The sequence below is a fragment of the Colletotrichum tamarilloi genome (assembly GCF_030869305.1).
Source record: "Colletotrichum tamarilloi strain Tom-12 chromosome Unknown Scaffold_54.1, whole genome shotgun sequence".
Taxonomy (NCBI): domain Eukaryota; kingdom Fungi; phylum Ascomycota; class Sordariomycetes; order Glomerellales; family Glomerellaceae; genus Colletotrichum; species Colletotrichum tamarilloi.
The window spans coordinates 103,058-128,814 of record NW_026849437.1 but is presented as its reverse complement, the minus strand read 5'-3'; the positions used below and the strand labels follow the sequence as shown (position 1 = coordinate 128,814).

The following is a 25,757-nucleotide window of genomic DNA, read 5'->3' as shown; positions in this document are numbered from 1 at the left end:
CCGCAGTACAGGGTCTTGGAACTTTGATGTAATTTTGCACGCGTAACTCAATCTACAATCATAGATCTGATCTGCATCGTATACAAAATTCCGCAGCCACTTATTAACTATGATGACTAGTATGATACTACTGGAGAGTTCTTCCGATGAGAGCAGAGATGCGGTTCAAGTTCCGCGTACCTGCTCACTGACGCCCGTCTTAAAAGGGGGCCGGAGCCTATTCAAATTTTCAGTAAGACAAGAATACCGACGCTCCCACGGGCTATCTCACCACAATTAGGCATCATGCGCGGCCTAGGAGCTCTTGCCGTGCTCACAGCGTCATTATCAACGATATCCCAAGCCCACAGCCTTGACGACTTCGTCTCCCCTCCGAACATCTACCGCCCAAAGTTCAGATACTGGTGAGATCTACTCTACCCAAACCAGCCTTCCCTTAATTTCTCAACACTAACATCTCACCCTAAACGAGGCTCCCAGATGCCGAAGTTGACATCGAAGCCGTCGCCGGCGACGTGGCCGAGATAGCCTCCGTCGGCGCCGGCGGCCTCGAGTTCTTACCCTACTACCAGTTCCGCTCGCCTTCAGCTAACTGGTCCACCTACGGCTACGGCACAAACGCTTCTCGCGCCGTCTTCCGCGCGGCGATGCAGGCGGCCGCAGACAATAACATCCTCTTTGACTTTGCGATTGGCGCGAATCAGGGGCAGGGCGTGCCCTCGGAGCCGGAGAGTGTTGGGCTGGCGTTGGAGTTGGTGAGTGTCGATTATTCTGCTTCTGAACTCTCCTCGCGGGACTTAGATCCTTGGCCCTTTCGCGGAAACTGTGGTATGAGGATCGGGATGGCTAATACCACTTTACTAGGCATACGTCAACATCACAGTCGCCCCAGGACACGTCTTCAACGGGACCCTTCCCCTTTCAACTCAACCCGCGAGCCCCTCCCTCCACTTCTTCATGCACCCCTGCGAAGAATTCGGCCAGCAGAACCTCTCCTTCGTCCTAGCTGTCGAAGAAACATCGGCATCCAATGCTTCATCCACAGCAGTCAATCTCAGCCGTGTCATGGACATCACCACCTCAGTCGATCCCTATACGAGATTCATCTCATGGACGACCCCCAAAGACTCACAAAACGCATGGCGCATAATGGCCTGGTATACACGCTACACAAACCAGCGCTCCGTCGAAGGCGCGCCCGATGCCGCGACGTGGGTGCAGAACGGGTCCTGGGTCACCGATCACTTCAGCGCCGCGGGGGCGAAGAAGCTGACGGACTTTTTTGACGAATACATCGTCCCCGAAGGGCAGGACAGAGAGCTCCTCGCGCGGGTTGGTAAATACGGTATGTAGAGCTGCCATCTTCCACGGCGTCAAACCCCCATCAGGTCCAGAGGCCGCTGCTAATGTCTCAATCTTTCAAGCCTGGGAAGACAGCATGGAAATGGACACGGCCCTCTGGTGGACGCACAACTTCGCCGATACCTTCCGCGCACAAAGAGGCTACGACATCGCAACCTGCCTCCCCTTCCTCATCCAACGTGAAAACTACTGGGCAGCCCAAAATCTCCCCTACGGCGAATCCTTCCTCTCACAGGACAACAGTACCATGGTCTCCCGCTGCAACGACGACTACCGCCTCACCCTCCAAGCCGGATACGAAGACTACATCCTTACAACTTCAGAATGGGCTCGCAAACGGGGACTAGAATACTCCAACCAGCCAGCCTACAACCTGCCCTTGAACATGCTCGACTCAATCCCCCTCGTCAACGCACCCGAAGGCGAGTCCCTCGGCTTCAACGACTCTCCCTCCCTCTACCGCCACGTCTCCGGCCCAGCTCACATGGCCCGCGACCCCGTTGTCTCCTCCGAAGCCGGCGCCGTTAACGGCGCATCGTACACCCAGACCATCGCGGACCTGCTCCGCACCGTCCGCCGCGGTCTCGCGGGTGGTGTGAGCATGAATGTCGTCCACGGGTACGCGTATTCTGGCGTCTATGCGAAGACGACGTGGCCTGGGTATACCGTCTTCGCGTACACGTTTACCGACATGTGGGGGCCACGGATGCCGGCGTGGAGGGGGAGTAGTCAACACGTCGACAGTAAAGGTGACAACGATACCAGTGATGGGTTCATGGCTGATGCGATGGCGTATGTTGCAAGGAACCAGTTTGTCAGTCAAGTTGGTACCGCGAAGGTTGATCTTGCGTTTTATCAGTACGCTGCACCGTTCGACAAGGTGGTCTATGAGAGCGACAATCTTGAGGAGATGGGCTTCACGTACGACTATCTCGGCCCTGCAAGCTTCTCCTCCACGAACGCCGTTGTCGGCGAAGAGGGCATCCTTGCTCCGGACGGACCTGCGTATAAGGCACTCATCTTTGCCAACCAGACAAAGTTGACGCCGGAGATGGCGACGCAAACGAAAGTGTTTGCGGAAGCAGGACTGCCGATCTTCGTTGTTGGAAGCCCGGATTTCCAGAGCGTTGGTTCAGACGGGGCCGCATCCGTTCCGGACATCATGGCTCAGGTTCTTATGATGGAGGGCGTGCAGGTACTTGCATCCGTGGAGGAGGTACCAGCTGCTCTTGCTGCTCTCAACATCCGGCCTCGGGTCATGTTCTTGAAAGATGATGCTGTTGAGAAGTGGTATTCCTTCTCGCGAAGCACAGAGGATGCGGAGGTTGTGTTCTTGTATAACGACGGGGAGAAATCCACGACTACGAATGTCAGCTTCCGCGATATGGCGGGCAGGACACCGTACGTTCTCGATGCCTGGAAGGGCTCGGCATCACCACTTTTGCAGTTCGTCGTCGAGGAGAACGACATCGTCGTGCCGGTGACGCTCGTAGCAAACCAGACTACCATACTCGCCTTCTCCAACCAGGCCTCATTCGCAGATGATGAACACAACAGACCCTTCCTGCCTCGTCCGCCAAGCACTCACATAACATCGACCTCTGGTCTCCTCCAAGGCTTCTTCTATACCACGTCCCGAGACCCCAACACAAATGCCACGGCCAGCAACCACCTCATCACAGCACACCTCGCCCCCGGTACCACGAAAATCACCCTCTCCACCGGTAAAACCCTAACTTTCAACACTTCTCGGCTCCCAGAAGCAACAACCCTCGACGTATGGAATATCACAGTCAATGACTGGCGCAGCAGCAACGACTCCCTCTCCATGGAAACCGCCATCACACCTTACCGGTTCCTCAACAGCCCGCTAGCGCCCTGGAAAGATCTAGACCCCGTGAACCTGGCCAACACAAGCGGCACAGCAGACTACGAAGCCACCTTCCAAACCCCATCCTATTCTACCGCGGTACAGCGCATAGGAGCCCATCTCCACCTAGGCGCCATCACGGACGCAACGGCACTCCGGGTCAACGACGAGAGAATCGTTCTCGACGTGAACAGCTCGCCTGACGTTGTGGTGGACATCACAAACTACCTGAATCCCTCCGAGGGCGCCGACAACGTGGTCATGGTAGAAGTTGCTTCGACGCTGTATAACCGCGTCAGAGCTGAGCAGGATAGCATCATGACGTCTGGTGGCGCTGCTTCTGTTGCGGGTGCGAATTACTTCAAGGCTCATCCGGCTGAAGAGTATGGACTCAAGGGGCCGGTGTCAGTTCAATGGGTCGAGGTTGTCGACGTCCTCTGAAGCAGAACTGTCAAACGTCTGAACAGACGGAGTGTGGTTTAGCCTCACTTTCTAGTGGCTATTTCACTGCTTCAAGGCACGCTCCGAATTCTGAAGCCGACTGCATCTTTAATTTTCTTGTATAATATTTCTCTTCTGTGAAATGCACTTGTCCGCATTCGTAGGCAAACTCATGAGCTACAACTAATTATCGCTGAATTTGAAGATTGGCCTGTCAGATCTTACATACGGGTATCCGGAATATGATGTTTCGACGTCTTTCTGGTTACTTTCATCTCGTAGCCCACACAAGTCACATCAAACTTCGAGCTTGCAAGTGTGTGGTCGCGTTGCAGGACTTGCGACGCCTCATTCACTGCGGATTATGCAGCAACTCAGGGGTAGAGTTTGATTTACGAGAAAGTATGGCAAAGTATCGTCTCCTCTAACCAAATTGCATGGCAGAAGAAAAGCGAAAGCAAAAGCATGGACGGCATGAACCCGAGACAACGCCAATATGATTCGCATTAGCGGTCTTGTAGAGAGATAAAGCAAACTCTCTTCATTGGATCCTCTCTTTTTCATTCTCGTAATCGCCGCACGGGGCACAGGCATGGTGGTCGCACGTCGTTGAAAATCAGGGGGGTTCAGGGTGTTTCGCGCCAGAAGCCTTGCATGTGAAGAAACGTCGCTGTCGCGTCGCGGACTCGCGGCGGCTGTCCTCCGCTCCGGTACTCCATAGACCGGTGGGCTGGCGTGCGTTTGCTCCCATATGCGCTAGGCGGGCGGCTGCTGGTCCCCGGAAGGGAGCCCTGAAGCGCAAGGTCAGGGCACGTCGTCAGCAAGGGATATTGGATGGATTCTGGCTTGATATGGGCGGTCGCGAGCGATAGCACGGGCAGCGGATGGCGTGTTGATTCGTCTAGAACGTTGAGCAATTAGCAGGGCCAAGGAGCGGTCTGGCTCTTCTCAATCTTATTGCGCCTGGTTCAAGCGGCTTCGCAATCAAGGGTACGGGGTCGTGGAGGTCAAGGGCTCGCTGAGATCGCTACGAGAAAAAGCGGACACGAATTGTGGCGGTTGGCGATGCTTGTCACTCTTTTTCCCAGTCGGAGAATCGTGGGTCAAGGGATCTGCTTGCTCTGAGTTGTCCTCCCGGACTGATGCCGATCACCACTTCGATGGAAAGGATATCTGCGGGCGTAGGATTGCTATTCGGGAGATGCGCGTAGACGAGCTCGGGGACCGAAAGCTTGAATGTCGAATCTGAGCGTGAGCAACGCGCCAACCATCGCAGCCTCTGTATGGTTCGCTGGTGTGCGGCAGAGCATGACGACATGCTGGCAAGTTTCTAGACGCGTAGTTTGACGGTGGACCAACTGGATGCTAGATAACTTCGATCATTCGACGCCGATCGAGTTTTCCGACCGGCCTAGAATTTCTGGAATGGTCCTTGAGGTCCTATTGATTTAGGTTGCTACTGACACAGCCACTGAAGAGTTGCGATGAACTGCGGCTTTCGACGATGACCCTGATTTTCTTTGCGACTGTCACTGCCAAATGCGAATCGACAACGAAAAAGTCGTGTAGCTATTTTGGGAGCCCAACACCATTAATTTGAAGAAAACTTTTCGGTGGCTGCAGCCATTATGGGTGAGTAGAGTGCGTGGTACCTGCATTCAGCACTCTTTCAGCGGCGAGCGATGTACCGTCCGCTACCACTGGAATGGGCAATGGCGGTGGTGGCAATCGGCTTCAGGGCAAGCTTGAGAGAAAACGGACAGGCGGAAGTCTCAAGAGGGCAAGCCGGAGAGTGACATGGTGTTCATTTCGGGTTGGTGTGTTGTGTGCTGTGTGTCGCACTGCGTCGGAACCCTTCTGACACTAAGGCAGCTAGAGACGTGGGAAAAGAGAGATTTTCAGGAGGGTCGGAATTCCAAGGACGCTAAAAGGCGTTATCGCCGTGATGGTGTTGAGGCGAGATAAGGCATGTCTCAAAGCGTCAAATCGTGGTGGTGAGGTGGTGAGACTGTGAGACTGTAAGGTCTTCGTAGCCTGTGGTGTCAGTACGGGTAAACGAGTCTGGTCAGTGGTGAAACGGCCCAAGGTCCGACGGCAGCCTGTGAATTGCGGCCAGCGATATCGTGTCCTGGAGTCTGAGTGGTTGGTGAGCTACCCTTGCAATTGTCTGATGTTCTGCTGTGGCTGCAGTCATCTCTCTCTTGTCCCATCTGCGAGTGATCCATGACTCTGTGGTATCGTCAATGAGCCCGACCGACTGACTTTCATCTGCTGACTGGAGTGTACGGAGTACTCCATAGCCTGTAGAAAGCTTGACAAGATGACCCTGCGGAGCTTTGAGAGCTCAGTTTGGAGTCGAGAGTCCAGACCGACTCAACGATCCGGGGAGAGAGCAGAAATTCTGAAAACTCTTCTGGACGTTCTGGAGTCAGGGACATTGCAGACGAGGGGGGTTATCATGGATGCAGCGATACCATGGACAATTGGAGGTGAACAAGGTTGGGCTCCGTGTCTGAAGATTCGGCAGACTGTTGGTCGTGGGCCAAATCCAGCGACGTCGGACAGTGACGGCACCGGGCGTTGGAAACAGTGAGCCTCGAAAGATTCGGGGGACGGTGGGCCGAGCTGAGGGTTAGGGGCTCAGCGGCCGGGTCCTGGAGTCTTGGCAGGGGGAAAAAACGGGCGAGGGGACCCGTTTGGCCGTCGTCGAAGGCGGAACATGGAAGGTCCAGGAAAGACGCCGTGTGACGTCAGCCGTGGCGGGTGGGGTCATGTTGAGAGACGATGAGAGTGGGGGTCCACCGTAGCAAGAGGAAAGAGCACCCACGCATGTCGCACGCACCCGACCGTCGGTCCATAGGCACAACCCGCAATTTGAATGAGAAGGAAGGTGCGTGTTTTGTTGGAGGTGACCCGACGCGAGGAAGGAACCGACTCTGTAAGTTCGAGGTCAGGAGGAAGGGGCCTGAGGAGTCGTCTTTCACGGCCCACCCAGCTGAATGACATTGGCAGGCGAATTATGCAGTCCGGAATCCGAGGTGGGTTGGTTGGTTGATTGATTTGCATGCGTGTTGATGTGACAAGGGCGGGTGACGGCCACTTTTTTGCATCAAAAGATCGAATGAGCCATCCGCTGATTAGCCGCTGCAGACACATGCAGGATTGCCAGACAAGGACGGCAAAATCAGATCAGGGCAAACTTCAAGAGTATCCAGAGGGTGTACTGCCGCTAAGACACACCGGTTCTGCCATGGTTTCCGCTCGTGGAATGGATTTGCGGCAGTCCCTCGTATCGATACCAGTTTGGCCCGGCCTTAGTCTCTTTTCTACCATTGGCAGTTGTTCTCCCGCGCTTCGGGCTTCTGTAAGTCACCGTTGTCCCAGTTAGTGCCAAGTATCTTGCATAACCTCGAGGGAGGACAGGTGTGCTAAGAGCCTAAGAGAAGGTGCTGAGAGCATCTGTCGTCACTGGTTGGTGCTGGCGCTGGTGACATAATGGTCTCTGGTCTCTTCGGCCCTTTCCACAGTAGATTGGGCATTGGCGACTACAGCCATCGGACGCTATTTCTGTTGAGGGTGGCTTGCAAACTTGATGCTGCTAAACACCTTACTTAAGGCACTTGGTGGTTTTCGCACGGTAGTCAAGTGTAGCAAAGGATGCAGTGCGCGAAAAGTAACGGCCAGGTGCGTATGTGCTGGTGGTTTACCCGCCCGCCCGTCTTCATGCCCCTCCCCTGGCGTATACGTATGCCGGCATGACATGGCGATTCGGGCGGCAGCGTGTGTGATCTGCGACCGTCTGTTCGCGGGATCGGGCGAGACGGTTCAGTTGGTTCGTTGCGACGCAGCGGAGAGCCTCACTATGCGACTGCGTCTCGGTGTCTCAGACGACGGCCACCACTCGGGCCAGGGATGAGGCGTGCGGATGGACAGGCAATACCGCAGTGGAAAGGCACCAAAAGGATCGCGATGACGGGCGATCGTGGGTTCGACCCAGTGGGGGTCTCCCAGTTCATTGTGCACCAGTATACCATATGGATGCGCAGCTGTAGTCTCCGGATTCTCACCAGTACCAGTCATCTGCCATTCGAACGGAGCGTCGGAGACAATGTGATGCTCGAAAGTGACCCATTGTTGGTATGGGGTTCCGATGATGTATGGCAGGCACATCTCAATAGGAAATCCGATTTGCATCATCTTCTCCATGCGCGCATGTGCGGTGATGGATGTCTATGGGGCATATGACGATGAGGACAATGTGTAAACGACGACGACGAAGACGCTAGCCGCCATTCAGTTTAGAGCTGCCGCGGACCGACGATGAATATTCGGCGCAAGGGGCGTGATGTGAACAGAGGAAAGCCAAGAAAGACCTATGCTGACTATCCGCAGCTTGCAGTGCACAACAGTGACCACTTTACAATGCAGTGCAGTGCAGTGCAGTGCAGTGGTTGCCGTGCTGCAAAACACAAAGTTTCGGTCGAGAGCGAAGTAAAAAGGCAACGGGGCTCTGCAATTCAAAGTTAATTGCAATGTTACAGCGAAAAAACCAGGCATGGCCTTATCGCCCATTGCGGTGCTCCCGAGTAAGGTAATCAACTTGACGGAGAGGATATTCAGGGTCCCTCCCTTCCCCCTTCGTGCCTTCCGTCTATAATATCTAGCACGATACGGCAGGAAGCGAGTGGGTGTGGTCGTTGAGAAGGCAGGAAGGCAATTCGAAGCTCCGGGGGAACAACCTCACCACCACCCAGAGAAGAATAAGAAAAAAAAGGAGGGGGGAAGGAACGAAAGCTTCCTACCCGTGGAAAACAGCTACATCCCAGTGAAGGAGGCGCTCGAGATTCCAAGGTTTCCAGGTTCACGAATTGAATGTTCCCTGCAGCGGCTCTCCTGTCAGATAGCACGGACCCGGTTTTGAGCCCAGTGCCAGCCGGCATATCGCTGTCGCATTCGCTGCCACTGCCACCCTCCGCGGGTGCAGCGTGCCCAAGCTCCCACTCTGAGAAAATGTCACTCAAAAACATGAACAGCTCCTGCTTCAGCTATCGTGAAGTACATATTCAAGGTACTTTTTTACTGACCTTAGTTCTCAAATCGAGGATTACTACAATTTACCTACAGTTCCAGTATATGCTTTGAGCAGCAAACACCAAGGGGAAGAGATTCAACCACCAAGAAATGCCATTGCCAAAGCCAGATGGACCAGATTGATGGCCCCAACATCCAGGTCCAAGGCCCACGCCCAGCTAAAAATGGAGACCCAATTTTTAAATGTTAATGACGAGCAAGCCCCCCAAGCAAGATCATCGCGCGTCGCCCCCATTCTTTTTCTCTGGGCACCGACGTGGCGCCGCGGGTCGAAGCAGCGATTCACAAGCGCCACCACTGGTCAACGTGAACAAGGCTCGGACGTGCAGATAGAATTCTGGAGCCAATTCTTGGAATCGTCGCTGTCGTCAAATTCTTGGTTCCCACCCCGTCCCTCTATATTTCATTGAGCTCAAACACCACCCCCGGGGGCCCCTCGCGCCCTCCAATGCCAGAGGGGAAACAGAGGTCCAGTTTTACTCTACAAGTCCCTGTTTCTCTAAAATGACCGAGAGAGACTGGGGAATCGGAGTGTCGGGGACTGAAGCAGTACCCATATCTTTGCTGCCATTGCCTGCCAAAGCTCCCATCCAATGTCACCAGGAGCGTGAAGAAGAAGAGTCCAGACTGCGCGACCGCTTGCTGATTAACAACTGCAAGCACATGGAAGTGCTCGTGCCTGCCATTTCTGCTGATTACCTTTTCGGTCTTGACCCCCTTGCTCTTTCCCTGTTCACTTATTCCCAAGGTCTCCATCTGAATCTGAAGAGGTACGGGGATACTTGGTGACTTCCATCGAACCTAAGCTTTCCCATCGACAAAAGACGGGAAGGTGCACCTCCCAAGAAATATTTCATCCAGCCCTCCTCCCCTCGACCTTTCAACAAAAGCTCCATCCCCAGCTCTTTCCCTCCCATTTCTTTCCCCAGCTTTACCGGCTCTCCAGGTACATTACACCCACGGGGAAACAGGAAGGTACCAATTTTCGACTGGAGTCTTCTTGACTGAAGAGTCTACCGTCCTCCTCTCTCCTGCCCATCCTCGTCGCAGTTCCTGCCGGTGGTCATAGCTACTCACCCCGGAACACACACCGCGAGTACTTGCGCCTTTGTCACCACCAACCGGCGGCAATTCTCTCTCACCGAGAAAAAGAGCGAAACGACCCGACCGCAAACGCCAATCGCGAATTTACATCATCTTGCTGGCATTCTTTTGCCTCTGACGGCATTTATCGGGCCTATTCGCCCTTACCTACACAAAGCAAAAGGGAGGACACCTTGATCCCTCGGAAATCAAAACAACCACAACGTTTTACCTTGGACACACATATTCCACTTACACCACATAATCTTGCCCAACTCAACCGACGGCCCCTCGCGGCCTCTTCATCCCGCCTACCATGACGACGCCAACAAATAATCGCGATCGCGCCAATTCAGACGAAAATGAGAAGCATTCTCAGCATACGGACGATAGTCTCCAAACCGCAACTGATCCCAATTCCCAACCAACTCACCCCGAAAAGTTGACGAGATTAAACACCGACAACCACCTTCATATTCCCCAAGAGACGCACGGCGGACCAATGTCGCCGCAAGACTCACGAGAACAAGCCTCACGCCTCAATGACGATTTGGAGTTGTTGCGCGCCGAGCGCCTCATCTCCAACCAAGAACATGAAATGTCCCAGCAGCGTTCTCGCCAGGGTAGGACCCGCGAGATGGAGCCCGAGGATGTCTTCGCTACCAACGGTCCAAACCCTGCCGATGCCGCTAAGCCGCCGCCCGAGAAGAAGGCCGGTGCCTTCGCCTTCGCATTGTGGAAGTGGCTGAGGAAGTTCCCACGTGTTTTCCGATACTTTGTCTATCTGATTCCCGGTGCCGCGCTTCTTCTCATTCCGGTTCTCATCGGTCACTTCGCCGTGGACGCCGAAAGCGCTACCGTTGGTGGTGCCTACGGCGTTTATCTCACTTGGTTCGGAATCTGGCTCGAGGTTGTCTGGTGCTCATTGTGGGCTACGCGTATGGTTACCAGCTTTATGCCCCTCACCTTTGGCGGTATTGCCATTGTCATGGGCTCTTCGAACCATAAGAAGTGGAGGGATATCGGCCAGGGTCTCGAGCTGCACACTGCCCTCTTCATGTGGATGCTCGCCATTCTTTGCTCTTACTCGCCCATACTCGAAGACCACCGCGTTCTTCCCGACGGGTTCAACCCGGACACCGACACCAAGCCGGATCTCAAATGGGTCGATATCGTCCAGAAGGTCATTATCGCTTTCTTGGTTCTGGCTGCTCTCAATTGGGTGGAGAAGATCTGCATCCAATGGATTGCCACATCTTTCCATCAGCGCACCTACGTCCAACGAATCGAGACGAACAAGAGCGATATCGACCATTTGGTCCACCTTTACGAGCACTCCAAGATGCGAATCAATCGCGAGGACTCTATATGGCTCACAACCGAGAACGGCAACAGGTCAGGCGTCCGTACCCCAATGGGTGTCGTCGGAAAGAATGTTCGCACTGCCTTCAACAAGGCCGGTGGCGTTGCGGCTCGTGTTGGAAACGACTTCATAGGACGAAAGGTCGCTTTCAACCATGCCCGCAAGATCACATACGAGATGTTGCGTAACACGGGTTCTGCTCATTCTCTTGCCCGCCTCATCTTCCGGAGTCTCGCCAAGGACGGTCAAGAGACCATCTACCTTGAAGACATGCAGTCCGCCTTCAAGACCAGTGAAGAGGCCGAACACGCCTTTAGCATTTTCGACAAGGATCTCAATGGTGATATCTCTATGGAAGAGATGGAACTTACTTGCAACGAAATTCATCTTGAGCGCAAGGCTATCGCTGCCTCGTTGAAGGATCTCGATTCCGTCATCAAAAAGCTTGATAAGGTCTTCCTCGTCATCATTGTCATTATCGCCATCATCGTCTTCATTTCCATTCTCTCAGGCTCTGCCGCTGCCGGTCTCGCTTCTGCCGGATCCAGTTTCCTCGGTCTCGCATGGCTGCTCCAGGCCAGCGCCCAAGAGTTCCTGCAGTCCATCATTTTCGTATTCGTCAAGCACCCATTCGATGTCGGTGACCGCGTCACTGTCTACGGCAACACTGGTACTACCGGAACCGGCGACGATTACTACGTTACGGAAATTTCCCTGCTGTACACCGAGTTTAAGAAGATGGAGGGTCACATTGTACAGGCACCCAACAGTGTGCTGAACACCCTTTTCATTCTCAACCAGCGCCGTTCTGCCGGTCTGGCCGATCCCATCGAGCTCAAGCTTGGTTTCGGCACCGATCCGGAGCTCATCGAGGAGCTCAAGTCTCGCATGCTCAACTTCTGCCTCGAACACAAGCGCGACTACCAGCCTCGCATTATTACTGAAGTCCGCACTCTTAATGAGGTTCAATCTTTCACCATGAACTTGATCTTCTTCCACAAGTCCAACTTCCAGAACGAACTGCTCCGTCTGCAAAGACACAACAAGTTTGCCGCCCAGCTTATGGCCGAGGTTCGCGCTGTTGGTCTCCAGGGCCCTTGGCAGGTGCAACCTGGTGGTTCCCGCAACACACCCTTTTACTGGGCAGGCGGCGCCCCTCCTTCGTACGACTCTTCCAAGAACGGCGGTCCCAGTGGCATCGAGCCTGCGACGCCTGGAGGCGACTCTCACTCCATTCACTCTACTACTCAGCCTACTACAGCGGGGACTGCGGTGGCCACTCGCGCTCGCGCCGATTCCCGCACTGGTATGACGCCTTTCATTGACAACAACTGGAGCGATTTCCAGGACGTGTTTGAGGCTCGCAGAGAGGTCCACCAGCCGCACGTCGCTCGCCTCCAGAGCATCCGCGAACGAACCGACCTCGAACGTCCAGAAAGCGCGACGTCAGGCGCCGCGGCTTCAAGAGCTAGTCACGACTCTGGATCTCAGCGCCGACGCTTCTTTGGCCGACCGCGGAGTTCCAGCAGAGCCAAAACCGGCGACATTGTTTAGATCAAACGACAGACGTTGAGATCCCTTTTTTTCCCAGCAGAACAAAAGTCCTTGCCCTTGCACCAGGCTCGGGACACCTACACTCTTTTCATAATGCGATATTTGTAATCAGCGAAGCGAGAAAAGCGACCTAGAGAAGGAAAAGATAGAGAAGAGTTTGCATGATCACCTGTGCGTACGAAAGGATCTGGGTAGAACGCCCGAGTATCTGTCGCAAGGTGTCGACGGAGTTTTATTTCACAGAAATTGGCATTAGGAGCGAAAAGACGCTTTCCTTTGGACAGACAGAAATCGGGGTAAAATACCCAAATAGAAGCCTCGATTCGTAATTCATCTTGCGTATACCCATTCCGCTCACTTGCTGTAGTTGACAGCTTTCGACTTGTCTTCAGTTGCTGATTGTGTCATCGTACGAACAGTGATTCTATCGTGTTCCCCCTTACTCGAGGTAATTCGCACCAACCCAACGCAGGTTTATCTTCTGATGTCAGGCAGGTTCTGCGTGGGCCACGTGACATAGTTCGAAAGGCGCGCCAGGCGCCGCCTCTTGTATGCTTCGCAATACTGGCCTTTTCCCCGTTCTTTGTCTCTTCAGCCGAAAACCGCATGACCAGCGAGCACGTCCTCTTCTCCTGAGGAGATTGTTTACCAGGAGAGGTTCGTTCCGATGTGGACCGGTAAGTGGAGGTTGGAGAAAAGACTTTCAACGGCGCACCCCTCCACCAAAGTAATTCCCCTAGAAAAGTCCATACTGGGACATCAAGCTAAGGAAATAACGTCCTTCTCAGGACAATTCAGCAAACGTCTTTTGATATCATCTGAATCAAAGATACTGCGCTAGGATTTCGTTCACGTCCCGCTCCCTTCGGCACCCTCCTCCTCCCCCGGACTGCGATGCCGGGTTATCCGGAACAGGGCGCGGCGGCTTTCCCGGTAAAAGATGCACTCTCTGTTAGTGCCAAGGATATATCAACATACCTTAATTTTAAAGGACCGGCTTTACTTGCCATTTCGAACAAGCCAAACCCGAGCTTGCGGATAAGGTTTTGGGTCCTTTTGGTCCCAAGTCTCAAGCTTGCTTCCTCGGTTAGCCGGGAAAGTCGGCATGCAGGATGGATATCGTATCCTAAGTACGTGAGCTATTCGTGAGGCAACTCCTAAGAAGACGTAGCTGGGCTTCGATATCTTCACCTAACCGTCTTTTCGCTTGGCATAGTATGCTCCTTGAACTGAAACAGACGTCACAAGGCTTCTTGCGGAGTTTTGGTGCACTACCGGATCATGATTTCCTTAATCAACATGAATCCCTGGGTCGTAAACTCAATTCTCAAGACGTCAGTTGAAGCGGGGCCGTAATGGGACAAGTCCGGGATGGGAGGCCCGAAGAAGTCCAAAAGGGCAACTTTACGTGGTCATTTACAGGGAATGGGCTGGTTCTATGCATACTCGCCAAGCATTATACACTATATTTTCTAGAGGCATTGTTAAAATCTCAGGGTAAAATCGTGGACCAAGAAAGTCAACATGAAGACATCGGATCATCTGATGTCTATCTTAAATCGCCAAGACACGGAGCTCTACACAAAAATGGACGATTTAGGCACGAAGAAGAAGACCCTTTAGGGCAGGATCTTCTGAGTCCTGCTTGCAAACGGTTTCTCTTGTTTAAGAAAAAGGTCAAGCGCAAGTCGACGATGGCCTCAAGTGGCTGTTGGCAAACTTACTAGCTGTCTCTGCCAGATTCTACCGGCCGTTCGTCCACTACACAAGGGCGACATTCCATTCGTTTCTCGCAGTCCCGCAACGCCCGTCCCCCGACTCTCATCCCCGCGAAGGCATCAAACGACACCGCTCGTTCTTCTCACGCCCCCAATTCCGCAGGATATCTCCTCGCGTGATACCGGAACCATGGCGAGGATACTCCTCCTCGCTCTAGCTGCCCTCCTCGCAGCAACGACAGCCACGTCCGCAACCTGCACCAACCCCTCGGTCCGCAAACCATGGACCGCCCTGACGGAAGACGAAAAGGCAAGCTACATAAACTCGACGCTCTGTCTAATGGACCCGTCGCAAGCGCCAGCCAAAGTCGGAAGCTGGGGCGCGACGAGCCGTTGGGAGGAGTTGGTTGTTGCGCATATTGCGCAGGTTCGGTATATTCACACAGTGGTACGTGCAAACACAACAACAAGTATCTGGATACATGCCGTCGGACTGTTTGACTTCCGTCTTGAGAAGTGTGTGCTTGAATATTGTTATTCAATGAGGCTAATCAGACCGAGTAACCGAAAAGGGCGCCTTGTTCCCCTGGCATAGATGGTACACCAAGATCCACGAAGACCTCCTCCGTAACGAATGCGGCTACACAGGTCCATACCCGTACGCCTGCCCTCCTGCCTGGTTCTCTCTACCCAGGAACCTCACATTCAGCACCCAACTCATACCTCCTCCAGCTACTGGGACCAACAAACAGATCAATCCCTCTACCTCATCCAAAACGCTTCCGTCTGGGACACCGCATCCACAGTCAAAGCCTTCGGCACAGGTCGGACCGACGTATCCACAAACTGCATCCTCGACGGCGCCTTCACGGACTACCGCGTCCGCTTCAACACGCAACTTGAACGAGACGAGACAGGAGGAGGCGGCGTTTGTCTCACACGCGCCCTGAACCAGACGGCGTTTGATACCGTTTCCCAAGCGAACGTCGTAGAGCCCTGTATGGCGCTTGAAAAGGGTGATGATTACGGGGAGATGTTAGGGTGTCTTGGGAATACACCGCATAGTGGTGGGCACTTGGGCGTCGGTGGCATCGTGAGTTTTCTCTTTTCCTTTGGTCCATCTCCTGCTCTCCCAGCATCGAGCAGAACGAAAGGACTCCTCTCGGCAAAAAAAGTCATCGAATCCAATGCTGAATAACATCACAGATGCGCGACCACGCCCGCTCACCCGCTGACCCAATCTTCTACCTCCACCACACGAACTTTGACCGCCTCTGGTGGGAGTGGCAGACTTCCTCTCCCGGCAGGCTCTACGCGATGGGCGGCCCCAACGTCGCGGCGAACCAGATCATTTTCGACGCGCAGCCAAAGATCCTGCCCGAGAACATGTTCCTCCCGTACTTTGGAGATGGAGGCAGCAACGTCACGACGCTGGACCATATTTTGTGGATGCCTGGGTTGGCTGAGAATATCACCATAAGGGACACGATGGATGTCCGTGGGGATAAGATGTGTTTTGAATATGTTTGAACGGGGGTGATATCACCGTGATGATTGTCTTGGTATTGATGAGATTGTGATGTCAAAAAGGTCGAGGCCCGCAACCTGTGGAAAGGTATGCAGCCCTTATACATCGGCAACTCAGGGAGAGTAGAGCGGGGAGACCACTGAAACATCGCCATGAAAGCAAGCTAACGAACGCTTTCGTTAAAAGTTCAATGCGAAAATTTTGATATGATGCTTGATTTGAGGTCTATGATATACATGAGGCCTTGGAAACAATACTATAAGGTTTGCTCGTCCGAAGGGCCGTTTGTTGAACCGCTCCTCCCAGTATCTCGCATTGTTCCCAACCCTTCACTTCTACCTTATGATAAGCAGACTTCAAGCTCGACCTTGAGCCATACACGTCATAAGATCGACCCCATCCATATCGATACAGCAACAAAACGTCATATCATAGGGACAAGCTCCAAGCAACAATGTTACCAACACAGTATAGCAAAAGTACAGTTGCTTTCGATGACGACCTCGGAGTACGCAGGGTAAAGTACGTCAAAAGCGGAGGCAATGGCGGTGTTGTATTCGTCGTTGAATTTGGTGGCGTTGCACTCGCTGCAGTGGATTCCCATACCGGGCTCCGGCCACTGTATCTCGTACCCAATGAAGCCCTTGAGCTCTCCGGTAGCCATGTCATATGCTGTGAGATTGAAAGTTGCCGGTAGGGTGAGGGTGTCGTCAGAGGTGTCATTGGCAAAGGGGGCTGGCCCATGATTGTAGACGAAGTAGCCATCAGAGCCTGGGACGGTACCAAGGTTCTTGAGTGCGTTGAAGAAGACAGGCAGAAAGTTGAGGGGAGTAGCGTTGGTGCCTTGGCAATGGGCCGTGACGGTCGAGTTGAGACGGTTCGAGAAAGGGTAAGGACTGCAATAGCCGTCTGTGGTGAAGAGGATGCTGCTCAGGAAATGGGCAATGGTGCCGTACCAGATGGCAGGGCGAGGGCTGACCTCGACCTTGACGCTAAGAGTTCTTCCTTCAGCCGAGGGCTTGTTGGTACCACCTGTTGAGACGGTTCCGTTGTCCGTAGGAACCCAGACGCCAGGAAGTCTGGCCCAAGGAGTTGGACCGTTCTCAAGGTGGTTGCAGATGAAAGCTGAGATGCAGGTAGAGTTGCCGGAAGCGCTCATACTGATAGGGCGTCCGCGATAGGTGTAACACCAGAGGGTGGTACCGCCGTCCTTGGTGCTCATGGCCTTCCCGGCACGCAAGAGCTCTGGGGTGCCGTCTTCGATCCAGGCAGACCAGGTATCGCCGTTTGAAAAGGTTGCAGAGGCACCCTCGTAGTTCCAGGGATATTTGCCGTCATTGTAGGGCATCTCGACAACCATGTCAGGAGGAGCAGGGTCGGTCTCGGCTGGAGTGGACCAGATGGCACCTTTATACCAGTTCATCTGGCGGGATGTGGACCAGGTTAGGTTCTCTGGGTTAGAGCCAATGCCGCAGTCAGCTAGAACCAGGTTCTGGTCAGCGTTGCTCGGGGCGTGGCGGTGCAGATTGAAAGGGTTCAGGGAAGATATGACCGTAAAGGCCTTGAGAGTGCGTGAGAAAGTCATCTTGCTGAGGGAAGAAAACCAAGGTAAAGACGGACAATAGGACAGAACCAAGAAAGAGAGGATTGAAGTTTCGAGGTGATGAGGTTTCGGTCCAAGATTTGTGGTGCTGTTGAGGTGTTGAAGAAGAGACAGAGAAGAGAAGATGGAAGTGAGCAACAGGAAGTGTACCGCGAATGGCAGAGAAACTCTAGAAGAGCAGCTGGAAGGCGGAAGGAGGGCCCAATGAGTTGAAACTTCTTCTTTCCGTCCATCAATGTTTGAGCCTTGGAGGTTCTTGCTATGGGAAAGAAGTAGACACAGTACCTGACACTTGGCGTGTAAGTGACCACGTTGTGACTGAGTGGTAACTCCCCTCAGAAACCAAGGACTCAGAGCAAGAGTAAGAAGGAAGGAAGGAAGGAGAAGCGGAGGTCAGAATTCCATTAGAGAAGCAACGGTGACAGTATCCTCGGCCCCTTCCTGGCACGATGGGTACAGTCTGTACATGATGATGCTTCGCTTGGGGATGGCAAACTTGAAGCCACGATGGCGCTGCCAGAAACTCGGTCGCCTGAAGCAGGAAGGGCAGAGCAAAGGTGACAGCAACCGTTCTTCTCATGGCATTCTCAGAAAGATTGAGACTATTACCTTACACATTCCCCTTTGAAAGCTCCCATGGTGACTCAGCTTTGGATCTGATCGGGAAGAAGGTGGCATTCGGGATGACCCTTTGGCTTCTGAACTGGAAACGGCGAGTGCACCTCATGCACTCCCAAATGATTCCTTGAAGCTTCGTGACACGTGGAATGCCGGGTAGTGCCTTGTTCCATCGGTCGGTTCATGGGATGGCATTCGCGACTGGAGCTTAAACAGGGATGGACCTTGACGACTGGGTGATGCCTCTCTCTCAAGCTACCATTGGCTGTCGAGGGAGGTCGGATCTTCAAGGCACTAAACAGGGTAACAGTAATCATAGAAATCATTTCTTAATCCTCGTTTTTCCAGCTCCAAACACCATGAACTCTCAGAATCATCCTTTGATGCTGTCGTATTAGGCAGATGTGTGAGTCGGAAGTTAGTAATCAAGGAGTCCGAGATGTAGAGGTCGAACAGGATGCACAGTCAGCAAACGTCGTTGTCCAATAGAACAGGGCAGATTGCCGGAGATCAGCCACCATCACCACACAGACCCTGCTGAAGCGGTCCGGGGGATGCTACCCAAGCACCGAAGACACCCCCGGGCAAGGCCCAATGGACCCCAAAGACCCCTAAAAATAAAGCCAAGCCGCATCGGGGGTGGAGTGACCTGCACCTTGTACCCCGTACCCTACAGGGAACTTGAAGGGAGCAACTAGGTGAGGTAGTTCGTTGCCTGGGCTTCAATGTACTGCGGTACACTATCTGTAGCTGCCCGCTCCATTCCTCTCTCATCACACACATCCTCGAAAAGACAGACAGAGACAACGCCCACGCCCATGCAGCTCAGCCGCACTGCAGCTCAATCTAGTCTAGTCACCTATTCGCACCTCTCTGCCACCGTTTATTACCTTGCCCAGGTGCTATGCCATCGAAGCCATGTCGCAGAAAAACAACGCCTGGCGCCACGTTCTCTCCCCTCTTCCCCTTTCTCTCTCACCGCGACCATGTCGTGTCGCCATCGCGAACAACCTTGACGCGGCTATGAACCTTCGTCACCCTGCTTGACGACGAGCTCTTCGAACCGCTATCCGCAACATCAACGAGATCCCCGCAGTAGGCTCACAATCAAATACTCCGAGAATCGGACCTCGCCCGTCCGAAACCACCCAACAGTGCTGTTGGTTGTGTCTGCCAATCAGATTGCGACTCTGCCCGAAGTCCTACGAAGGGAACCCCTCCAGATTCTCGAGGCTCTACGATCCCACATCTCCCCAGAGCGAGAACACTCGTCGCCTCGGGCATCATGGCGGCCCTCCCCTCCGGTTGGGAATGGGACTATGATGGCTCCCGCTGGTTCTACCGCTACAAGCCCAACGGCCATGTCCAATTTCACTTCCCGAAAGAGGGCGACGAGTTTCCAGACTTTGTCGATTGCTTTTCACCAGCCCCCGAGCTTGCCCCCGAGGAGAAGCTTGAGAGCCAACAACAGCTCAAAAGACGAACCACGACCGATGCCAATCCAACATCCAAGATGCGCGCTACTGGCGGACCCATGTCCGACTTTGGTATGAGTCGAAGTGGTTTTGGAGGACCCATGAGCAATGACGATGACGATAGCGACGGCTTCTTCTTCCAGCCCGAGAACTTCATGTACCTTGGCCCCGGCGCCTACGACGACATCAGTCCGGAAGCTGACGAGGACGATCGCGAGGAGGCATTGGGTAGGCCGAATGTTGGTGAAAGCGGCGAAGGCAGCAGTACCAAGAACCATGCGATGCTCGATGTTGCCAGTATGAAGTCGGGCGTATCGCCGCTACAAAGCGAGACCAATACACCCTCTATCGTCAACAGTGTCCCTGTGCAAGGGGCTGAAGCTACGTCCGAGGCACGGCCAGAGACGACTACTGCAGAGCAGCCTCTCAACGTCAACACTAATACCAGCCCGGATCCCAGCCAGGCCCTCCCACCCTCACCTGGCGTTCCGCTCCTCGATTCAGTTGAAAAGCCTCGGCCTGGATTCTCAGCCAATTTCTACAGTCCGCCATGGGACCCAGTGGGTACCATGGCCGAAATGGCAACGGAGCACACGGCGCCAGCTCACATCGAAACCCACCCTGACCCGGTTGAGATGGCCGACACAGCAGTGCTAGCACCCATCGAGACGAATTTCGCCGCCCTGGGTATTGCCGAGTTACCAGAGCGGACGAGTCCGGCGGAGGCAAAGCCGCCATCTGCTCAGTCTACCCACGATTTGCTACATCAGACGAACATGAGTGATGCAGCCCTCTACGGCGCTACTTTTGGAACCGGATCTAGGCCGCAAAATTCATCACCCTCTCGGAGATCTACAGCATCTCAGGGACCTCGACGCGATTTAGGTACAGGGATCACAACTCCTGATCACTCTCTGCCAGAGGTGGTGCCTCCGCCGGCGCCGCAACCAACGCAAAGCCCCTCACCAACTCCGAGCGGAAGTGGTCCTTTCAACATCAAAAGAAAGCCTTCCAAGTCGGCGGGCAAGCAGACTCAATACCACCCTTATGTACCCGGAGCAGTCAGCAGTATAGCTACAGAGCAATCGAGCACGACTGACTACAAACCCCGAGAACATCGTAATTCCCTTGCTCGGGATGGGTCCCTAATGATGGGCCCACGAAACAAGTTCGACCAGACAAGTATGCCCTCTGTTCTCAAGCCTCCTCAGCTGCCGCCCAAAGTTCCCATGGACTCGTCTCAAGCCCCAAGCCCTCCCGCCAATTACCAAAGAGCCCCCGGCACAGCCAGTCAAACTTCAGGTCTCGTCACACAGGGGCCTCTGCAACACTTCCCATCAGTGCTGAAGCCAGCAAGAGGACAGCCACAGAGCAGAGCCCAGGACCCGTCGCTCCCGCAGTCAGCATCTTCTGATAGTCCAGGCAAGAAAGGGATGGGCAAGGAAACGCAATACGCGGCATTCCAACCAGGTCTCGCAAGCCAGAAGGCACCTTCACCGTCTCATCAAGACAACACTCAAGCTTTTTCCTCCTCCGCCACAATCTCGCAGACATCTTCTAGTCGCCAAGGCCCGCAAGTTCAACGACCCGAGACGACGCCTATTCAGTCATCGCAAGACCAGTATGGAATAGCAAACCAAAGCGGGCAGCTTCCTGCAACGAACACCCCATCTGCACCCGCCTTCCTTCAGCGTCCGCGAGCCCAGAGTGAAATTCGCCAACAACCATCTTCCGCTCTACACCGAACATCGATAGACTACCCTCGCGATGATACGCAAGGATATGACTCTAGACCAGACGGGGGACGACCTCGGCAGACGTCGTATGCTTCAAGCGAGGTCTCGTCCCTTGGGCCCCCGACAGGCAGCCAGTCATCAGTTCCCCTCCAAACTCCATCACCGTTGGAGAGCGACGGAAGACGCCATTCTTCCGGCTTCTTCCATGGTGCAAACTCGAACTCTTATTCCTCACAGTCCGGTGCTGGGTTCGGTACCGCAGGTTTGAGGACAGCATCAACTTCTGGTCCCTCTGCTGCGCCGACGACAATAGAGAATTCCCGGCAGGCCTACAAATTCGCAGAGAGCCAAGCTCCTCCAGCTCGACCAGGGAAGATTCCAGTATCATCGGTGGCCACGGCTCATCCCAATCAAGTCATGGAGTCTCAGACTTCTCGCGAAACTTACACCCCTTCGTCGAATCGCCGTCACTCTCTGCCGCCTGGTAGCACGGCGAGCCAAACAGCGCTACCGGCGTCTCAGCAATCGCAGCCAGAAAGGTACGAGTTGTCAGATCAGATTCAAGGCCAAACGCGGCCTCATTTCGACTCGGTGCATTGGGAGACAAGCGGCACTAGTGCTGCTGAGGCTGCTCATGGCATTTCAAGGCCGTATTCAGTGCATCCTATGGGGATGCAATCAGGACAATCTAGTAGTCCAGCCTCAGGAGCCAAGCCCGTACTCACTTCACAACCACCATACCCAACCGATGATAACCGCCAACCCGTGACACTGACAAATCGCCCATCTCGTCCCACAGTAACTCTGCCTCCCCAACAAGGTCTTGGCCCAATGAGCCCTTCCACGCCTATAAGGTCTCCCGGTCATCTACTTCACCCTATTCACGAGCACAACGAGATCGAAAGTGTGATGAACTCTGCTCCTAATCCCTCAGGAGGACGAATTTCCCCAAATACCCGAGGGTATACTTCTGAATCGAGTTTCGCTCCCCATCCAGCTTACTGTCCAGTGGCGAGTAACACCCCACCAGATCAAGCTACAGTCAACATTGCAGGACTACCTCAGTCAAGCGCAATGCGCCCCGGATCAACCCCGCCCGTCATGCAACATTCGGCAAACGGAAAGGAAAAGGGGGGCTGGCTGTCCAAGTTCAAGAAAGGAGGCTCTAGCAAGTCCGGTGCCCTTCATAAGGCCCCGCCGCCACCACAAGGAATCCCGATAGCTCAACAGCCGATGCATGGTGCACCTCCTCCGACAGTTTCGGTGTCGGGAAACCTTATGGCTGCCGGCGTATCAACAGATCCGAGATTAAGCCAACAAGCGGTGCCAGTCATGTCTGGACAACCAAGCAATGTGCCCAACGCCCAATATACGCCATTTGCCCTGTTAAGTAGGCCAGAATCTTCGAGTAACCAGGCCTTCACTCCAAACACTAGCAGTCTTCAGCAAGCACCAGTTCGCCAGAATTTCCCGGTTCAGAGCAACGCGTCTCTACCTACAGGGCCAACCTCTCAGTCTATCTCTCAAGCTCAAGGACACTCCATGACCGGGGAACAGATTCAACAACGTTCAGCCAGCGTGCCACCCGGAGGCTTGGTACTGCCTTCAGGTTCACCGATGGACCATATGGATAATCTCTCAGACGCTGCTTCTGTTTCGACAATGGACGTATCTGAAGCCCAAGCACAGCCGGTACTAAAGCCGCAGCTTGTCACAGTTGAGCGGCATGCTGCTCAGCCAACTCGAGAGCAACCCGTACCGCACAATCTCGGCCACACCACTCAATCGGCCCGGCCGACTCTTGAGGGGCGTCCTCCTGATACCAAGGCGCTCGCAGACAACGAATTGACTGTCCCGCCTCTGTTCTCGAAGCCTCAGCCAAAGACTACCGTCAGCACCGTTCCTGTAGATCAAGGTCCCGCTGCTCAGAACAAGTGGACGAAGAAAGCTGCTGTGGACTACTCTGGAGACGACTGGGGCGATGATCCATGGGATTATCAGTAGAATCGTGAATGAGATTCAGCTGTGCTATTATGAGTGGCCCATATCGGCTACAGGAGTCTTCTTTGAGTGACAATATTTAGATGTAAGCAATCTGTACATGTAGTACCACGTCGATTCGGGCTCAAGTAAGGTACTTGAATCAATCCGTAATTACTGCCATCGTATTCACATAAAATACAAAGGAATCTCGTCATGAGCAGTAAAAGAAGCAGAGCCGGGCCCAAGTACACTAGTAAAGTATCTCCTTGTTTTGCAGACCTTGGATCTACCCCAGACTACCATCGGCAAGGGGTAAATATCAAGGTAAGCTACGATGGGAGACTGAGCTCCGGCTGGCGCTTGTTCTACGACCGAGAGAATTTAAATTTCCGGCATGATTGGTAGAAGGAAATAGAGTGTAGATGCGGATGAAATTTGCGAATTCTTACAATGCTTTGTTGGCTTTCACCAGTGATGCGATATCAACTGGTCAATGATAATGCGTCCTCAAAGACTCTGTCTCGCTGTTCGAACTCCCTTTGTGAATGAAATGATCGCCTTTATTTAATGACCAACGAGGTAGAGACCTCGACTATTGTGACATTGTCCAAGGTTGAGAACAAAAACAGGTCTTTGTAATATCGATGGCATTGTTCTGAAAATTGCTAGCTTTGAGTTCAACACTATTGACTGGCCCTCAAGCCTCCCTGCCCGTCATTGGGAGAATACTTATTTCGTCTTCATCCTTTCCAACGTCGATTGAAATACAACATCATCATCATCCCAGCACAGCCGATCACCGACAACTTGACAACAGACAAAGTTCAGTATACCCCAAATCCCAACAAACAACCTACCCACAAACTTGATATCTACTAAGTTGACTACAGCGATGGCGCCACCGTTCCTTAGCCGTCCCGAGATTCAACACCTCGTTTCAAACTTTTTGATCGACTTCTACAACCGCGAAGACGTCGAGAACTGGGAAGATGTACAAAGAGCGACTATCGACGCTATGGGAGATATTATCGTCCAAATTGCTCGGGGGCATGCGCAGGCGCAAGTAGAAGGTACACACCCCTCTCCGGACCCGATGGACTTGGACGATGGTGGTGCTGTACAACCCGAGGAACAAGATTCAGATGACACTTCGGACCCAGATGACTTTGTGAGAGACGACATTCCTCCCCAACCACCCAGGAAGAACTCCAGCTCCTCAGACTCGGACTTTGAGGGCTCTGGGAAGAAAAATCCCCGCAGCGGTAAAGGCTCAATCAAGACTAGGAATACTCCCCGGAAGGATACCAAGGTAAAGTCTGACCGTGTTGCAAGCCTCGAGGAACGCAAGACGAACCGATGTGTGCTGGGATGTGGCTTGGGCTACACGACGACGGATCGCCTCAAGAGAGTAAGTTGCTTTTCACTTCCCCTTTGAATTCAAACTCCTTGTGAGAACAAATCAGCTAACAGCATGGATAGCATTATAAATCTCACCACCCCGGTTGGGAGAACGCAGTTGTGGCTGCTGGCCAGACCATCTTTGCCAATCAGCGCAGCTACACGAAGTGAGAAACATGAGAGGGGGCATGGATTTCCAATATGAGAGGTTTGTTGTCTGCATAATTTTTGCTGATAAGAGTACAGAAAGGGGGTTTTTAGTTTTTGTCTGACTTTGATTTTCAATATTCGGGTTTCAGGTCTTGGGCGCTGATGTGAGGAGGAGGAGTGCGATGTCAAGCAGAATAGCGTGAGTCAAAATTGAGTCAGGGGGAGTTGAGCGATTGATATGTCAAGAAACTCCATAAAACTCGCCTTTCAATCCTAGTTCTTAACGTGCCTCGCGTAGATAAAAGATCGACGATCCGTCCGACTTTGTTTGCTATGTACTCTTCTGTTATCCCCGCCGGCACCCAGTGTTGCGGTTGCGCCAAGGCATGTCCCGCCGCAAGGGGGCTACCGCACCACTCAGGTGAGTGCGCGTAAATTATCCCTATCGTTGACAGCTTCCTAGACACATTCTAACTCTAGTAGACGCCTTCGACCAGGGCCAATGTGACAAGGTGATGTTGGACCATTCAGACGTCCGATAGCTACGGAGAATTTCATGGGTGACGGCAGCGTCTATTCGTCCACGCCATCCCACCGGCCCGTTGAAACAGACCGTCAAAGTTCAAGGGATGTCCCGTTAGCTTGCCTGATGACAGGACCACCGGTTCATCTTAGACTCGGGGGCTAATGGGCTTGGCCCACTTACAAACGTCAAGTCGGCGTTCGGCAGTCAAAGTCGATGTCGGACTCCTGCCGGCAGCATGGCGAAGTATAAGGTGATGAA

At 53.5% G+C, this 25,757-nt stretch overlaps 7 protein-coding genes across 7 annotated transcripts; 6 read left to right on the top strand and 1 right to left on the bottom strand.

Annotated features, from left to right (window-relative positions):
* Positions 1-285: 285 nt before the first annotated feature.
* Positions 286-3,673, top strand: CTAM01_10930 (uncharacterized protein; the record flags this gene model as incomplete). The annotated part of the gene is made up of 4 exons (XM_060526942.1): positions 286-404; positions 473-755; positions 865-1,345; positions 1,425-3,673. The coding sequence occupies 4 exons, from the start codon at positions 286-288 to the stop codon at positions 3,671-3,673; spliced, it is 3,132 nt and encodes a 1,043-aa protein (XP_060378433.1).
* Positions 3,674-7,585: 3,912 nt separating this feature from the next.
* On the top strand, positions 7,586-7,918 carry CTAM01_10929 (uncharacterized protein; the record flags this gene model as incomplete). Its single annotated transcript, XM_060526941.1, has 1 exon — positions 7,586-7,918. The coding sequence occupies one exon, from the start codon at positions 7,586-7,588 to the stop codon at positions 7,916-7,918; it is 333 nt and encodes a 110-aa protein (XP_060378432.1).
* Positions 7,919-10,163: 2,245 nt separating this feature from the next.
* On the top strand, positions 10,164-12,764 carry CTAM01_10928 (mechanosensitive ion channel; the record flags this gene model as incomplete). Its single annotated transcript, XM_060526940.1, has 1 exon — positions 10,164-12,764. One exon carries the CDS (start codon positions 10,164-10,166, stop codon positions 12,762-12,764), a length of 2,601 nt encoding a protein of 866 aa, XP_060378431.1.
* Positions 12,765-14,672: 1,908 nt separating this feature from the next.
* On the top strand, positions 14,673-16,012 carry CTAM01_10927 (uncharacterized protein; the record flags this gene model as incomplete). The annotated part of the gene is made up of 4 exons (XM_060526939.1): positions 14,673-14,930; positions 15,055-15,140; positions 15,215-15,575; positions 15,689-16,012. The coding sequence occupies 4 exons, from the start codon at positions 14,673-14,675 to the stop codon at positions 16,010-16,012; spliced, it is 1,029 nt and encodes a 342-aa protein (XP_060378430.1).
* A 455-nt stretch (positions 16,013-16,467) lies between these two features.
* CTAM01_10926 (uncharacterized protein) lies at positions 16,468-17,595 on the bottom strand (the record flags this gene model as incomplete). The annotated part of the gene is made up of 1 exon (XM_060526938.1): positions 16,468-17,595. One exon carries the CDS (start codon positions 17,593-17,595, stop codon positions 16,468-16,470), a length of 1,128 nt encoding a protein of 375 aa, XP_060378429.1.
* A 1,454-nt stretch (positions 17,596-19,049) lies between these two features.
* Positions 19,050-23,446, top strand: CTAM01_10925 (uncharacterized protein; the record flags this gene model as incomplete). The annotated part of the gene is made up of 2 exons (XM_060526937.1): positions 19,050-19,130; positions 19,331-23,446. The coding sequence occupies 2 exons, from the start codon at positions 19,050-19,052 to the stop codon at positions 23,444-23,446; spliced, it is 4,197 nt and encodes a 1,398-aa protein (XP_060378428.1).
* Positions 23,447-24,317: 871 nt separating this feature from the next.
* On the top strand, positions 24,318-24,994 carry CTAM01_10924 (uncharacterized protein; the record flags this gene model as incomplete). The annotated part of the gene is made up of 2 exons (XM_060526936.1): positions 24,318-24,833; positions 24,905-24,994. 2 exons carry the CDS (start codon positions 24,318-24,320, stop codon positions 24,992-24,994), a joined length of 606 nt encoding a protein of 201 aa, XP_060378427.1.
* Positions 24,995-25,757: the final 763 nt, after the last annotated feature.